Here is a 17,086-nt window from a genome sequence, read left to right as displayed (position 1 = left end):
CCTAGGAGTATCTTGGGAGACTTGTGTTCGATCCCCAAGCTAATGCCTAGGAGTATTTTGGGAGACTTGTGTTCGATCCCCAAGCTAATGCCTAGGAGTATCTTGGGAGACTTGTGTTCGATCCCCAAGCTAATGCCTAGGAGTATCTTGGGAGACTTGTGTTGAACCCCCCCTGTAGGACACACTATGCCCATTGATTCTATGTCTCAATCCTATCTGTCTGAATACTTGTGTTAGCTCCCCAGGTTAATACTTAGTCCTTTAGCTCAGCGGGTCAACCCAGGTTTGAACCCCTGGTAGGTAACACTTTACCCATTCATCCTACATGTCTGTGTCCCCAGAGCTCAGATGGAGCCGGGCTCAGCAGTAGGAGCCCTGTGTGCCCAGAGCATTGGGGAGCCTGGGACCCAGATGACCCTGAAAACCTTCCACTTTGCTGGGGTAGCCTCCATGAACATCACCCTGGGGGTCCCGCGCATCAAGGAGATCATCAACGCCTCCAAGAACATCAGGTGAGTCGGGGGTCAAAGCCCTTATCAAGCTCCTTTTGAAATGGCTTTAGGACCGGAGGATTCAGATCTGAGTTTGGAGGTCCAGAGTACTGCTGGTTTGCTGTTCTAAATGATACTTAATTGTACCCGCCTGGTGTCCCAAGTCTAAATCAGTGTTTGATTAGAGAGGAAGAATGAAAATCAGCCGTGGAACTGGTTTAGGATGGTCAGTCAACATCAGATGTGAGTCAGAGCTGGACTTGGAGAAGTCTCTGTTAATCCTCTCACTTTTCTCTCCAGACTACTATAGTAGAAGGATCATGAAGGCTTGCTCATTGTTACAAGTTACTAGGAGACGTTCAGATTCAATCAATTTCACCCTGAAGCATAAAACCTAAAAACAGATAGTTTTCGTCCAAATAATTCCTTGTCTTCCTGACTGAACAGGAATACGGCCTGAATCCCAAATGGCATCCTATTCCTTATATAGTGCACTACTTTTGACCAGAGCCCTATATAGGGAATAGGGTGCTGTTTGGACCCAGCCGGGATCCTTCAGAGCGGACCGCCGGGCGCCGTGTTCCATTAGCTTCCAATCACAGTGCCCAACTGTGATGTTCCCCCGTCAGCCGGTAGTTATTCTGCTCCGTGTCCTAATCACACAGCCCTGGAGAGAATCCTGGAGAAGGAATGAATACACCTTCGAGAGAGGGGGGAGAGGGAGGGAGGGAGAGTAGGGAGAGAGAGAGGGGGGGAGAGAGAAAGGGGGGGGGGGGGGGAGGGAGGGAGGGAGAGAGAGAGAGAGAGGGGGGGGGGAGGGGGGGAGAGAGAGAGAGGGGGGGGGAGAGAGAGAGAGAGAGATAAGAGAGTGTGAATCTCAAGCCAATTGCCTCGCCAAACAATGAGCAGTAGCCCATCCGTTTTAAATGGCACTCTATTCAGAATGACACACACCATTTTATTAAAGGGCTTCTGTTGTGTTCCCATCAGCACACCTATAATCAGCGCTCACTTGGATGTGGACGACGACGCAGACTTCGGCCGGCTGGTGAAAGGGAGGATTGAGAAGACCCTTCTGGGAGAGGTAGCTCGCTATTCAGCACGTCCTGTAGCTACTCTACAGGGACAAATCTGTCACCGCTGTCAATGTCCCCCTTTTTACTCCACAACGTCACGAGTCACACGGTGGAGTGATTCCCGCTCCTGCAAGGTTGCTGTGCTGTTTTGAAAACGTGTGATTCTGGCATCGTGCTCAGCACTACAGTTTTCAATACTACATTTTTATTATTTTTTTAATTTCACCTTTATTTAACTAAGTAGGCTAGTTGAGAACATGTTTACAACTGCGACCTGGCCAAGATAAAGCAAAGCAGTGCGACACAGAGTAACATAAACAAATGTACAGTCAATAACACAAAAGACAAGAAAAATAGAAAAACATCTATGTACAGTGTGTGCAAATGTAGAAGAGTAGGGAGGTAAGGCAATAAATAGGCCATAGAGCGTTGGACTAGTAACCGGAAGGTTGCAAGTTCAAATCCCCGAGCTGACAAGGTACAAATCTGTCGTTCTGCCCCTGAACAAGGCAGTTAACCCACTGTTCCTAGGCCGTCATTGAAAATAAGAATTTGTTCTTAACTGACTTGCCTAGTTAAATAAAGCTAAAATAAAAAAAATAGAGGTGAAAATAATTACAACTTAGCATTAATAGTGGAGTGATAGATGTGAATGAAGTAGGAATGCTTGTGGATCACTATAATTCAGACCACGGTTCCATAGAATGCTGACAGGCTCTCACATTCAAATCAAAGTCTATTTGTCACATGCGCCAAGTACAACAGGTGTAGTAGTCCTGAATACAACAGGTGTAGTAGACCTGAATACAACAGGTGTAGTAGTCCTGAATACAACAGGTGTAGTAGATCTGAATACAACAGGTGTAGTAGTCCTGAATACAACAGGTGTAGTAGACCTGAATACAACAGGTGTAGTAGTCCTGAATACAACAGGTGTAGTAGATCTGAATACAACAGGTGTAGTAGTCCTGAATACAACAGGTGTAGTAGTCCTGAATACAACAGGTGTAGTAGATCTGAATACAACAGGTGTAGTAGTCCTGAATACAACAGGTGTAGTAGTCCTGAATACAACAGGTGTAGTAGTCCTGAATACAACAGGTGTAGTAGTCCTGAATACAACAGGTGTAGTAGTCCTGAATAAAACAGGTGTAGTAGTCCTGAATACAACAGGTGTAGTAGTCCTGAATACAACAGGTGTAGTAGTCCTGAATACAACAGGTGTAGTAGTCCTGAATACAACAGGTGTAGTAGACCTGAATACAACAGGTGTAGTAGTCCTGAATACAACAGGTGTAGTAGTCCTGAATACAACAGGTGTAGTAGTCCTGAATACAACAGGTGTAGTAGTCCTGAATACAACAGGTGTAGTAGTCCTGAATACAACAGGTGTAGTAGTCCTGAATACAACAGGTGTAGTAGTCCTGAATGCAACAGGTGTAGTAGTCCTGAATACAACAGGTGTAGTAGTCCTGAATACAACAGGTGTAGTAGTCCTGAATACAACAGGTGTAGTAGTCCTGAATACAACAGGTGTAGTAGTCCTGAATACAACAGGTGTAGTAGTCCTGAATACAACAGGTGTAGTAGTCCTGAATACAACAGGTGTAGTAGTCCTGAATACAACAGGTGTAGTAGTCCTGAATACAACAGGTGTAGTAGATCTGAATACAACAGGTGTAGTAGTCCTGAATACAACAGGTGTAGTAGTCCTGAATACAACAGGTGTAGTAGACCTGAATACAACAGGTGTAGTAGTCCTGAATACAACAGGTGTAGTAGTCCTGAATACAACAGGTGTAGTAGTCCTGAATACAACAGGTGTAGTAGTCCTGAATACAACAGGTGTAGTAGTCCTGAATACAACAGGTGTAGTAGTCCTGAATACAACAGGTGTAGTAGACCTGAATACAACAGGTGTAGTAGTCCTGAATACAACAGGTGTAGTAGACCTGAATACAACAGGTGTAGTAGTCCTGAATACAACAGGTGTAGTAGTCCTGAATACAACAGGTGTAGTAGTCCTGAATACAACAGGTGTAGTAGACCTGAATACAACAGGTGTAGTAGATCTGAATACAACAGGTGTAGTACTCCTGAATACAACAGGTGTAGTAGTCCTGAATGCAACAGGTGTAGTAGTCCTGAATACAACAGGTGTAGTAGATCTGAATACAACAGGTGTAGTAGTCCTGAATACAACAGGTGTAGTAGTCCTGAATACAACAGGTGTAGTAGTCCTGAATACAACAGGTGTAGTAGTCCTGAATACAACAGGTGTAGTAGACCTGAATACAACAGGTGTAGTAGTCCTGAATACAACAGGTGTAGTAGTCCTGAATACAACAGGTGTAGTAGTCCTGAATACAACAGGTGTAGTACTCCTTAGTGAAATCCTTACTTACAAGCCCTTAGCCAACAATACAGTTTTTTAAGAAAATACCCCCCAAAAAACAAAAGTAAGAGATAAGAATAACAAATAATTAAAGAGCAGCAGTAAATAACAATAGCGGGGCGAAATACAGGGAGTACCGGTACAGAGTCAATGTGCAGGGGCACCGGTGTCGAGGTAGTTGGGGTAGTTATGTACATGTAGGTAGAGTTATTAAAGTGACTATGCATAGAGGATGACAGAGTAGCCTGAGCTCCGCTAGCTGGCCTTTAGCCTGAGCTCCGCTAGCTAGCTGGCCTTTAGCCTGAGCTCCGCTAGCTAGCTGGCCTTTAGCCTGAGCTCCGCTAGCTAGCTGGCCTTTAGCCTGAGCTCCGCTAGCTGACTCGAATACTGAGCACTATCTCTCACCTCACAGGATGTCTGTTCATTATTCACCATTCAAGGATTAGTCTTGAAACTTTGATTTGCTTTTTATAGTTACAAATAATAATCGTATTTCCCCTGCCTTTTCAAAGTTTAATGTAACTATTAGGATGGCATTTGGACCATATAATAATCTAGCAGAGATGTTACCAAAAACAACCCTGTCATTTCAAATGCACAACACACAATGCACAAATACTGGCTGCTGCAAACACACTGTTTACTGTATACTTACTGTGTACTTGAAAATAAAATAACACCGTTCTGCCATGGCAACAGACAATCAATGTTTGCCCTTTGACTTGTAAACGATTGAATTTACGTATCAGACTCTTTCCCTGACAGATTTCAGAGTACATTGAAGAGGTGTTTCTGCCAGACGACTGTTTCATTCTGGTCAAGCTGTCGCTGGAGAGAATCAGACTGCTACGGCTAGAGGTACCAACATAGAAATACACTTATTCTAGTCATTCTATGACCTGTTCTATTCATTCTATTGCTATATTATTCTATGATATTCTATTCCTTATTTTTCCATGACTATTTTTATTCATTCTATTTCTATGTAACTATTCTGTTGACTTTTATTTTATTTTTTGTTCTATATGACTATTATATTCATTCTATATGACTTCTATTCATTCTATTTCTATATGACTTTCCTATTCTAATTCTATATGACTTCTATTCATTCTATTTCTATATGACTTTCCTATTCTAATTCAATATGACTATTAAATGCATTCTATATGACTTCTATTCATTCTATTTCTATATGACTTTCCTATTCTAATTCAATATGACTATTCTATTCATTCTATATGACTTCTATTCATTCTATTTCTATATGACTTTCCTATTCTAATTCAATATGACTATTAAATGCATTCTATATGACTTCTATTCATTCTATTTCTATATGACTTTCCTATTCTAATTCTATATGACTATTATATTCATTCTATATGACTTCTATTCATTCTATTTCTATATGACTTTCCTATTCTAATTCTATATGACTATTAAATGCATTCTATATGACTTCTATTCATTCTATTTCTATATGACTTTCCTATTCTAATTCTATATGACTATTATATTCATTCTATATGACTTCTATTCATTCTATTTCTATATGACTTTCCTATTCTAATTCTATATGACTATTCTATTCATTCTTTATGACTTCTATTCATTCTATTTCTATATGACTTTCCTATTCTAATTCTATATGACTATTCTATTCATTCTATTGACTACACTATATAACAAAAGTATGTGGACACCCCTTCAAATTATTGGATTCGGCTATTTCAGCCACGCCCATTGCTAACAGGTGTATAAAATTGAGCACATATAATCTCCATAGACAAACTTTGGCAGTAGAATGGCCTTACTGAAGAGCTCAGTGACTTTCAACGTGGCACTGTCATAGGGTTCCACCTTTCCAACAAGTCAGTTTGTCATATTTCTGCCCTGCTAGAGCTGCCCTGGTCAACTTTAAGTGCTGTTATTGTGAAGTGGAAACGTCTAAGAGCAACAACTGCTCAGCCGCGAAGTGGCTGTCCTCGGTTGTAACACTCATTGCCGAGTTCCAAACTGCCTCTGGAAGCAACGTCAGCACAAGAACTGTTCGTCGGGAGCTTCATGAAATGGGTTTCCGTGAGAAGGGCAGCTGCACACAAGCCTAAGATCACCATGCGCAATGCCAAGTGTCGGCTGGAGGGGTGTCAAGCTCGCCGGCATTGGTATTTGTAGCAGTGTAAAGGCGTTCTCTGGAGGGATGAATCACGCTTCACCATCTGGCAGTCCGACAGACAAATCTGGGTTTGGCGGATGCCAGGAGAACGCTACCTGTCCTACTGCATAGTGCCAATTGTAAAGTTTGGTGGAGTAGGAATAATGGTCTGGGGCTGTTTCAGGGTTCGGGCCCCTTAGTTCCAGTGAAGGGTAATCTTAACAGTACAGCATACAATTACATTCTAGATGATTCTATGCTTCCAACTTTGTGGCAACAGTTTGGGGAAGGCCCTTTCCTGTTTCAGCATGATAACAATGCCCCCGTGCACAAAGAGAGGTCCATACAGAAATGGTTTGTCGATGAACTTGACTGGCCTGCACAGAGGCCTCAACCCCATCAAACACCTTTGGGATGAATTGAAACACTGACTGCGAACCAGACCTAATCGCATACCATCAGTGTCAGACCTCACTAATGCTCTTGTGGCTGAATAGAAGTAAGTCCCCGCAGCAACATCCCCGCTCTCTCGTTCTCTGCTCTCTTTCTCTCTCTCGCTCTCTGACTCTTATCTATTTCTGTCTGTGTCTCTCCCCAGGTGAATGCAGAGACAGTCCGCTACTCTATCTGCATGTCTAAGCTGAGAGTGAAGCCTGGAGACATAGCTGTACACGGGGAGGCAGTGGTCTGTGTATCTCCCAGGGAAAACAGCAAGAGCTCCATGTACTACGTCCTCCAGTCTCTAAAGGATAACCTGCCCAAGGTAAGAGTAACGCCGTGTCCCAAATGGCACCCTATTCAGCCCACTGCTATTGACCAGGGCCCGTATTCCCTATATATAGTGAACCACTTTTGACCGGGGCCCGTATTCCCTATATATAGTGAACCACTATTGACTGGGGCTCTGGTCTAAAGGGTTGAACTAAAAACGTTAATCTTGTGTCAGTCTTCAGGCAGGTCTCACCATGGATTATTTTAGTGAATTGTTTCTTTCATGATCAACAAGGGGCTTTATGATTAGAAATGTATAGAATTCACCAGGCGGTAATGCTGCCAAGCCTCTGTACAGTTCATTATAGTGTGTCCCCTATAATCTCCTCCCTCTCTGTCTCCTCTCCTCTCTCTCTCTGACTCCTCCCTCTCTCTGTCTCCTCTCCTCCCTCTCTCTGTCTCCTCTCTCTCTCTCTCATCTCTCCTTTCCTCCCTCTCTCTGTCTCCTCCCTCTCTCTGTCCCCTCTCTCTCCTCCCTCTCTCTGTCCCTCTCCCTCTCTGTCCCCTCTCTCCTTGCCTCCCTCTCTCTGTCCCCTCTCTCCTCCCTCTCTCTGTCCCCTCTCTCTCCTCCCTCTCTCTGTCCCCTCTCTCTCCTCCCTCTCTCTCCTCCCTCTCTCCTTTCCTCCCTCTCTCTGTCCCCTCTCTCCTTTCCTCCCTCTCTCTGTCCCCTCTCTCCTTTCCTCCCTCTCTCTGTCCCCTCTCTCCTTTCCTCCCTCTCTCTGTCCCCTCTCCTTTCCTCCCTCTCTCTGTCCCCTCTCTCCTTTCCTCCCTCTCTCTGTCCCCTCTTTCCTCCCTCTCTCTGTCCCCTCTCTCCTCCCTCTCTCTGTCCCCTGCCCCTCTCTCCTCCCTCTCTCTCCTCCCCGTCTCTGTCCCCTCTCTCCTCCCTCTCTCTCCTCCCCGTCTCTGTCCCCTCTCTCCTCCCTCTCTCTCCTCTCTGTCTCTGTCCCCTCCCTCTCTCTCCTCCCTCTCTCTCCTCTCTGTCTCTGTGGTGTTACTAGGTGGTGGTACAGGGTATCCCTGAGGTCTCCAGAGCTGTCATTCACATCGACGAGCAGACCGGCAAGAACAAGTACAAGCTGCTGGTTGAGGGAGACAACCTACGCAGTGTCATGGCAACCCACGGTGTCAACGGCAACAGGACCACCTCAAACAACACCTATGAGGTAACTAGACTGTAGAAGCCCCTCCAAAAACAAACGGCAACATATTATCGTCCCATTTATTGGTCGAATTTCAAATGATCATCTCATTGATTGGCCTGAACCAATTCTCTCGATGACAGCTGTTGTTGTAAAAGAGGGGCTTTGTTAAATAAATGAATTGATTGAATTCCCCAATGTGTCTGTGCCGAGAACCAACAGACTGTTCTCTCCTCCAAAACAATCTACTTTCCCCGCGGCGGGGATCCTAGTTTGATCCCAGCATGAGCCTTAAGCATTTCTGTTCTGTCTGCTCTGTCTCCCTGCTGCTCCTCCTATCCTCCCATTTAATGAATCATACAAACATCAGTTTGGAATTCTAGTCTCCTTTAAACAGAATCGACTGATTGATTGTCTCTCTGTTTCCCAGGTTGAGAAGACGATTGGTATCGAGGCTGCTAGGTCCACCATCATCAATGAGATCCAGTACACCATGGTGAACCACGGCATGAGCATCGACAGGCGACACGTCATGCTCCTGGCTGACCTCATGTCCTATAAGGTCGGTGAAAAGATGGAGAATGTTTTGTTCAAAGACGAATAATAATGAGGGAGGTTTTTTTTTTTTTTAAGTTTGTTTTGTGACGACAGATGAAGTCCTCTGTTTGCAGTTTAGATGCAGCAGGGTTGCAAAAATCCTGGAACTTTTAATACATTCCCTGGTTTTCCCGAAATCCTGGTTAGAGGATTCCCGTAATAAATCATGCAACCAGGATTTCTGTTAAAACTGGGAATTTATTGAAAGTTCCCAGAATTTTGCTAACCTGTGCAGGCCTACTCTCAGCTAATGTCATATTTTACATGTGTTTTCCATTGAAATACAGTACCAGTCAAAAGTTTGGACACCTGCCTCCCGAGTGGTGCAGCGGTCTAAGACACTGCATCGCAGTGCTAGCTGTGTCATTACAGATCCTGGTTCGATTCCAGGCTGTGTCGGGAGACCCATGCAGCGGCGCACAATTGGCCCAGCGTCATCCGGGTTAGGGGATGGTTTGGCCCAGCATCGTCCGGGTTAGGGGAGGGTTTGGCCCAGCATCGTCCGGGTTAGGGGAGGGTTTGGCCCAGCGTCGTCCGGGTTAGGGGAGGGTTTGGCCCAGCATCGTCCGGGTTAGGGGAGGGTTTGGCCCAGCGTCGTCCGGGTTAGGGGAGGGTTTGGCCCAGCGTCGTCCGGGTTAGGGGAGGGTTTGGCCCAGCGTCGTCCGGGTTAGGGGAGGGTTTGGCCCAGCGTCGTCCGGGTTAGGGGAGGGTTTGGCCCAGCGTCGTCCGGGTTAGGGGAGGGTTTGGCCCAGCGTCGTCCGGGTTAGGGGAGGGTTTGGCCCAGCGTCGTCCGGGTTAGGGGAGGGTTTGGCCCAGCGTCGTCCGGGTTAGGGGAGGGTTTGGCCCAGCGTCGTCCGGGTTAGGGGAGGGTTTGGCCCAGCGTCGTCCGGGTTAGGGGAGGGTTTGGCCCAGCATCGTCCGGGTTAGGGGAGGGTTTGGCCCAGCGTCGTCCGGGTTAGGGGAGGGTTTGGCCCAGCGTCATCCGGGTTAGAGGAAGGTTTGGCCCAGCGTCGTCCGGGTTAGAGGAGGGTTTGGCCCAACATCGTCCGGGTTAAAGGAGGGTTTGTCCCAGCGTCGTCCGGGTTAGAGGAGGGTTTGGCCCAGCGTCGTCCGGGTTAGGGGAGGGTTTGGCCCAGCGTCGTCCGGGTTAGGGGAGGGTTTGGCCCAGCGTCGTCCGGGTTAGGGGAGGGTTTGGCCCAGCGTCGTCCGGGTTAGAGGAGGGTTTGGCCCAGCGTCGTCCGGGTTAGAGGAGGGTTTGGCCCAGCGTCATCCAGGTTAGGGGAGGGTTTGGCCCAGCGTCGTCGGGGTTAGGGGAGGGTTTGGCCCAGCGTCGTCCGGGTTAGAGGAGGGTTTAGCCCAGCGTCGTCCGGGTTAGGGGAGGGTTTGGCCCAGCATCGTCCGGGTTAGGGGAGGGTTTGGCCCAGCGTCGTCCGGGTTAGGGGAGGGTTTGGCCCAGCGTCATCCGGGTTAGAGGAAGGTTTGGCCCAGCGTCGTCCGGGTTAGAGGAGGGTTTGGCCCAACATCGTCCGGGTTAAAGGAGGGTTTGTCCCAGCGTCGTCCGGGTTAGAGGAGGGTTTGGCCCAGCGTTGTCCGGGTTAGGGGAGGGTTTGGCCCAGCGTCGTCCGGGTTAGGGGAGGGTTTGGCCCAGCGTCGTCCGGGTTAGGGGAGGGTTTGGCCCAGCGTTGTCCGGGTTAGGGGAGGGTTTGGCCCAGCGTCGTCCGGGTTAGGGGAGGGTTTGGCCCAGCATCAAAACTATGAAATAACACATATGGAATCATGAAGTAACCAAAAAACTGTTAATCAAAATATATTTTATGTTTGAGATTCTTCGAAGTAGCCACCCTTTGCCTTGATGACAGCTTTGCACATTCTTGTCATTCTCTTAACCAGCTTCATGAGGTAGTCACCTGGAATGCATTTCAATTAACAGGTGTGCCTTGTTAAAAGTTAATTTGTGGAATTTCTTTCCTTAGTGCATTTGAGCCAATCAGTTGTGTTGTGACAAGATAAGGGTGGTATACAGAAGATAGCCCTATTTGGTAAAATACCAAGTCCATATTATGGCAAGAACAGGTGAAATAAGCACATTACTTTAAGACCGGTAATTCAATCTGGAAAATTTCAAGAACTTTTAAAGTTTCTTCAAGTGCAGCCGCGGAAGCCATCAAGTGCTATTATGAAACTGTCTCTCACGAGGACCGCCACAAGAAAGGAAGACCCAGAGTCACGTCTGCTGCAGAGGATAAGTTCATTAGAGTTACCAGCCTCAGAAATTGCAGCCCAAATAAATGCTTCACAATTCAAGTAACTGAACATTAAATTCTCTAGCAACAGCTCTGGTGGACATTCCTGCAGTCTGCATGCCAATCGCATGCTCCCTCAAAACTTGAAACATCTGTGGCATTGTGTTGTGTAACAAAACTGCACAATTTAGTGGCCTTTTATTGTCCCCAGCACAAGGTGCACCTGTGTGTAATGATCATGCTGTTTAATCAGCTTCTTGATATGCCACACCTGTCAGTTGGATGGATTATCTTGGCAATGGAGAAATGCTCACTAACAGGGATATAAAAATTGCAAAATTGTAATTATTCGCCTACCTCATGCCTTTTGCACACATTGTATATAGACTCCCCCTTTGTTTTCTACTGTGTTATTAACTTGTTAATTGTTTACTCCATGTGTAACTCTGTGTTGTCTGCTCATACTGCTATGCTTTATCTTGGCCAGGTCGCAGTTGCAAATGAGAACTTGTTCTCAACTAGCCTACCTGGTTAAATAAAGGTGTTCTCAACTAGCCTACCTGGTTAAATAAAGGTGTTCTCAACTAGCCTACCTGGATAAATAAAGGTGTTCTCAACTAGCCTACCTGGTTAAATAAAGGTGTTCTCAACTAGCCTACCTGGTTAAATAAAGGTGTTCTCAACTAGCCTACCTGGTTAAATAAAGGTGTTCTCAACTAGCCTACCTGGTTAAAATAAAGGTGTTCTCAACTAGCCTACCTGGATAAATAAAGGTGTTCTCAACTAGCCTACCTGGTTAAATAAAGGTGTTCTCAACTAGCCTACCTGGTTAAATAAAGGTGTTCTCAACTAGCCTACCTGGTTAAATAAAGGTGTTCTCAACTAGCCTACCTGGATAAATAAAGGTGTTCTCAACTAGCCTACCTGGATAAATAAAGGTGTTCTCAACTAGCCTACCTGGTTAAATAAAGGTGTTCTCAACTAGCCTACCTGGTTAAATAAAGGTGTTCTCAACTAGCCTACCTGGTTAAATAAAGGTGTTCTCAACTAGCCTACCTGGTTAAATAAAGGTGTTCTCAACTAGCCTACCTGGTTAAATAAAGGTGTTCTCAACTAGCCTACCTGGTTAAAATAAAGGTGTTCTCAACTAGCCTACCTGGATAAATAAAGGTGTTCTCAACTAGCCTACCTGGTTAAATAAAGGTGAAATAAAAAATAAATAAAAAAAATAAACAAATTTGTGCACTAAATTTGAGAGAAATATGCATGTTGTGCTTATGAAACATTTCTGGGGTCTTTTTATTTCAGTTTGTGACACATGGGAACAACACTTTACATGTTGCGTTTATATTTTTGTTCAGTATATATTTTTTTTAACTAATACAATTGCTCAAGAAAAATATTTAGTTTAATAAAAACAACATCTCTGTATGTGATAGGACACAATATGAATAATAAAGTATGTAATGGGTTTTAAGTAATAGGGTTATGGAATAGGATAATGTAATTAGATAATGTAATAGGGTTATGGAATATGATAATGTAATTAGATAATGTAATAGGGTTATGGAATATGATAATGTAATAGGGATATGGAATATGATAATGTAATAAGATAATGCAATATGTTTATGGAATAGGATAATGTACTAAGACAATGTAACCGGGTTATGGAATATGATAATGTAATACGATAATGTGATATGGATATGGAATATGATAATGTAATAAGATAATGTAATATGGATATGGAATAGGATACTGTAATAAGATAATGCAATATGGTTATGGAACAGGATCATGTAATAGGGTTATGGAATAGGATAATGTAATAAGATTGTGTAATATGGTAATAGAATAGGGTTATGCAATTGGATAATGTGATAGTGATATGAAACAGGATAATGTAATAGCATAATGTGATACGGATATGCAATAGGATAATGTAATATGATAATATATAGGGTTATGCAATAAGGATAATGTATTTTCCATCCATAGGGTGAGATCCTGGGTATCACCCGGTTTGGCCTGGCTAAGATGAAGGAGAGCGTGTTGATGCTGGCGTCCTTCGAGAAAACTGCCGACCATCTCTTTGACGCTGCGTACTTTGGTCAGAAGGACTCGGTCTGTGGTGAGTTTCAGGCTTCCTCTTACTGTAGCAGAGTCACAGAAATACAGCTACTCGGTAACAGAGAATAAACTGGCTTTTTGTTGTCTAAAAAAAAACATCTGTCCTTTCCACAACTTCTCTAATTCATTGCACTGATCTGACATAACTAATTAGCCACCTGTCAAGTGTTTTCACTACATGAAATGGAGAGGAGACGGAAGAGCGGTCGGATTTCCAGCCATTGAGAAAGAAATCCCAGACACAGCTGATTGTGCGCAATCTCTCTGTCTCCTCTGGGTCCAGGTGTATCTGAATCTCTCTGTCTCCTCTGGTTCCAGGTGTATCTGAATCTCTCTGTCTCCTCTGGGTCCAGGTGTATCTGAATCTCTCTGTCTCCTCTGGTTCCAGGTGTATCTGAATCTCTCTGTCTCCTCTGGGTCCAGGTGTATCTGAATCTCTCTGTCTCCTCTGGGTCCAGGTGTATCTGAATCTCTCTGTCTCATCTGGCTCCAGGTGTATCTGAATCTCTCTGTCTCCTCTGGCTCCAGGTGTATCTGAATCTCTCTGTCTCCTCTGGTTCCAGGTGTATCTGAATCTCTCTGTCTCATCTGGCTCCAGGTGTATCTGAATCTCTCTGTCTCCTCTGGTTCCAGGTGTATCTGAATCTCTCTGTCTCCTCTGGTTCCAGGTGTATCTGAATCTCTCTTGTCTCCTCTGGTTCCGGGTGTATCTGAATCTCTCTTGTCTCCTCTGGTTCCGGGTGTATCTGAATCTCTCTGTCTCATCTGGCTCCAGGTGTATCTGAATCTCTCTGTCTCCTCTGGGTCCAGGTGTATCTGAATATCTCTGTCTCCTCTGGCTCCAGGTGTATCTGAATCTCTCTGTCTCCTCTGGTTCCAGGTGTATCTGAATCTCTCTTGTCTCCTCTGGTTCCAGGTGTATCTGAATCTCTCTTGTCTCCTCTGGTTCCAGGTGTATCTGAATCTCTCTGTCTCTTCTGGTTCCGGGTGTATCTGAATCTCTCTGTCTCCTCTGATTCCGGGTGTATCTGAATCTCTCTCTGTCTCCTCTGGTTCCAGGTGTATCTGAATGCATCATCATGGGAATCCCCATGAACATCGGTACAGGACTGTTCAAGCTCTTACACAAGGCTGATAAGGACCCCACGCCACCCAGGAGACCCCTGCTCTTCGACAGTCCCGACTTCCACATCCCCTTGGTTACATAGTAGAACCCTGGGCTCGTGTCTGTCCCAGTAGAACCCTGGGCTCGTGTCTGTCCCAGTAGAACCCTGGGCTCGTGTCTGTCCCAGTAGAACCCAGGACTCTGTCTGTCTCAGTAGAACCCTGGGCTCGTGTCTGTCCCAGTAGAACCCTGGGCTCGTGTCTGTCCCAGTAGAACCCTGGGCTCGTGTCTGTCCCACACCCAACATCTAATAATGTAAAATAATATGGTCCTTTAGTAGATGCTTTAATCCAAAGGCTCCTACAGTTACATAGTGACACATCTGCAGTATATGTGGCCATTGTGGGAATCAACCCCACAACCCTTACTGTACTGATCTGATCAAGGCACTCTCATTGTATATGCTTATTTTGCTATCAGTGTGTGTGTGTGTGTGTGTGTGTGTGTGGCGTTGGTGTTAGGGTGGTGTGTGTGATGGAGCAAAGAGAGCATGGGGCCTTTTAAAGTGAAGCTTTTTGTTTTCTCTCCGTGAAGCTTCATATAATAACATCTTCCTTTGGCTTTCTGTTTATTGTGTTATTTTATACCACTTCTTCTAATTCACAGGACTACAGGTGAGAGAAGTGCCTGTCAAAACGTCTCCAGCTCTTCCACAATGGAACACGGACGTTCCCCTGTTTTTTTTATTTATTTAGTCATGGCCTCATGTTAACTCTCTTTATTATGTTCCTTGTCTGTTTTCCCCACGCTTCCCCTTTCTGAACTGACAATAAAGTGACGCTGGAAAGAGAGACGCGTTGAAGTCACTGATTTGATTAGAAAATATGGTTCGATGTTGTTCACTGGCTGAAAGGAGCCTGTTCCCAGGTCTGTAGAGTATGTGCTTGAGCCAACTCTCCTGACTGTCATTGACACACAGCTCTGTTATGCCATTCATGTTTGGTGTGACGCTGATTTGAACGACCTTGAGAGGACTTGGCTGAAGCACAGAGCCATCTGGAGCCTGGTTACGATGAACCCTGTGTATACTATGTTGATAGCCTTGGATGCCCAGGCTTCTCTCCTGTTGCTTCTTAAGGTGAGGTTGACTATATGGTGACTGTTCTCTAAAGCCTCAATCAAATTGGCTTTTTGTGTTTACTGCTTGGCTTGGGGGGGTTTCTCAGTGTTTAAAACATCCCTCTACTGTAATTATGGATGTCTTTATGGATTTTTTTAATTTTTTAAATTTATTTCACCTTTATTTAACCAGGTAGGCTAGTTGAGAACAAGTTCTCATTTGCAACTGCGACCTGGCCAAGATAAAGCATAGCAGTATGAGCAGACAACACAGAGTTACACATGGAGTAAACAATTAACAAGTCAATAACACAGTAGAAAACAAAGGGGGAGTCTATATACAATGTGTGCAAAAGGCATGAGGTAGGCGAATAATTACAATTTTGCAGATTAACACTGGAGTGATAAATGATCAGATGGTCATGTACAGGTAGAGATATTGGTGTGCAAAAGAGCAGAAAAGTAAATAAATAAAAACAGTATGGGGATGAGGTAGGTGAAAATGGGTGGGCTATTTACCAATAGACTATGTACAGCTGCAGCGATCGGTTAGCTGCTCAGATAGCTGATGTTTGAAGTTGGTGAGGGAGATAAAAGTCTCCAACTTCAGCGATTTTTGCAATTCGTTCCAGTCACAGGCAGCAGAGTACTGGAACGAAAGGCGGCCAAATGAGGTGTTGGCTTTAGGGATGATCAGTGAGATACACCTGCTGGAGCGCGTGCTACGGATGGGTGTTGCCATCGTGACCAGTGAGCTGAGATAAGGCGGAGCTTTACCTAGCATGGACTTGTAGATGACCTGGAGCCAGTGGGTCTGGCGACGAATATGTAGCGAGGGCCAGCCGACTAGAGCGTACAAGTCGCAGTGGTGGGTGGTATAAGGTGCTTTAGTGACAAAACGGATGGCACTGTGATAGACTGCATCCAGTTTGCTGAGTAGAGTGTTGGAAGCCATTTTGTAGATGACATCGCCGAAGTCGAGGATCGGTAGGATAATCAGTTTTACTAGGGTAAGCTTGGCGGCGTGAGTGAAGGAGGCTTTGTTGCGGAATAGAAAGCCGACTCTTGATTTGATTTTCGATTGGAGATGTTTGATATGAGTCTGGAAGGAGAGTTTGCAGTCTAGCCAGACACCTAGGTACTTATAGATGTCTACATATTCTAGGTCGGAACCATCCAGGGTGGTGATGCTAGGCGGGCATGCGGGTGCAGGCAGCGATCGGTTGAAAAGCATGCATTTTGTTTTACTAGCGTTTAAGAGCAGTCGGAGGCCACGGAAGGAGTGTTGTATGGCATTGAAGCTTGTTTGGAGGTTAGATAGCACAGTGTCCAATGACGGGCCGAAAGTATATAGAATGGTGTCGTCTGCGTAGAGGTTGATCAGGGAATCGCCCGCAGCAAGAGCAACATCATTGATGTATACAGAGAAAAGAGTCGGCCCGAGAATTGAACCCTGTGGCACCCCCATAGAGACTGCCAGAGGACCGGACAGCATGCCCTCCGATTTGACACACTGAACTCTGTCTGCAAAGTAATTGGTGAACCAGGCAAGGCAGTCATCCGAAAAACCGAGGCTACTGAGTCTGCCGATAAGAATATGGTGATTGACAGAGTCGAAAGCCTTGGCAAGGTCGATGAAGACGGCTGCACAGTACTGTCTTTTATCGATGGCGGTTATGATATCGTTTAGTACCTTGAGTGTGGCTGAGGTGCACCCGTGACCGGCTCGGAAACCAGATTGCACAGCGGAGAAGGTACAGTGGGATTCGAGATGGTCAGTGACCTGTTTGTTGACTTGGCTTTCGAAGACCTTAGATAGGCAGGGCAGGATGGATATAGGTCTGTAACAGTTTGGGTCC

General features: G+C 45.3%; 1 protein-coding gene across 2 annotated transcripts in view; it reads left to right on the top strand.

The window, feature by feature from the left end:
- LOC110531748 (polymerase (RNA) III (DNA directed) polypeptide A) overlaps window positions 1-14,959 on the top strand; it is a 68,610-nt gene extending 53,651 nt beyond the window's left edge. For both annotated transcript variants that reach the window (XM_090228793.1, XM_090228792.1), the window contains 8 exons: window positions 342-512; window positions 1,482-1,575; window positions 4,728-4,820; window positions 6,719-6,883; window positions 7,890-8,054; window positions 8,461-8,592; window positions 12,872-13,004; window positions 14,063-14,959. In XM_090228793.1, coding sequence (XP_090084919.1) covers window positions 342-512; window positions 1,482-1,575; window positions 4,728-4,820; window positions 6,719-6,883; window positions 7,890-8,054; window positions 8,461-8,592; window positions 12,872-13,004; window positions 14,063-14,211 — 1,102 coding nt within the window. In that variant the 3' untranslated portion in view covers window positions 14,212-14,959. The remainder of the gene's footprint in view (window positions 1-341; window positions 513-1,481; window positions 1,576-4,727; window positions 4,821-6,718; window positions 6,884-7,889; window positions 8,055-8,460; window positions 8,593-12,871; window positions 13,005-14,062) is intronic.
- Window positions 14,960-17,086: the final 2,127 nt, after the last annotated feature.

This window comes from Oncorhynchus mykiss, unplaced genomic scaffold (assembly GCF_057628025.1).
Source record: "Oncorhynchus mykiss isolate SJ-2025 unplaced genomic scaffold, ASM5762802v1 scaffold101, whole genome shotgun sequence".
In the NCBI taxonomy this organism is placed as follows: domain Eukaryota; kingdom Metazoa; phylum Chordata; class Actinopteri; order Salmoniformes; family Salmonidae; genus Oncorhynchus; species Oncorhynchus mykiss.
The sequence above is the reverse complement of the archived record's forward strand: the minus strand, read 5'-3'. Positions and strand labels throughout refer to the sequence as shown.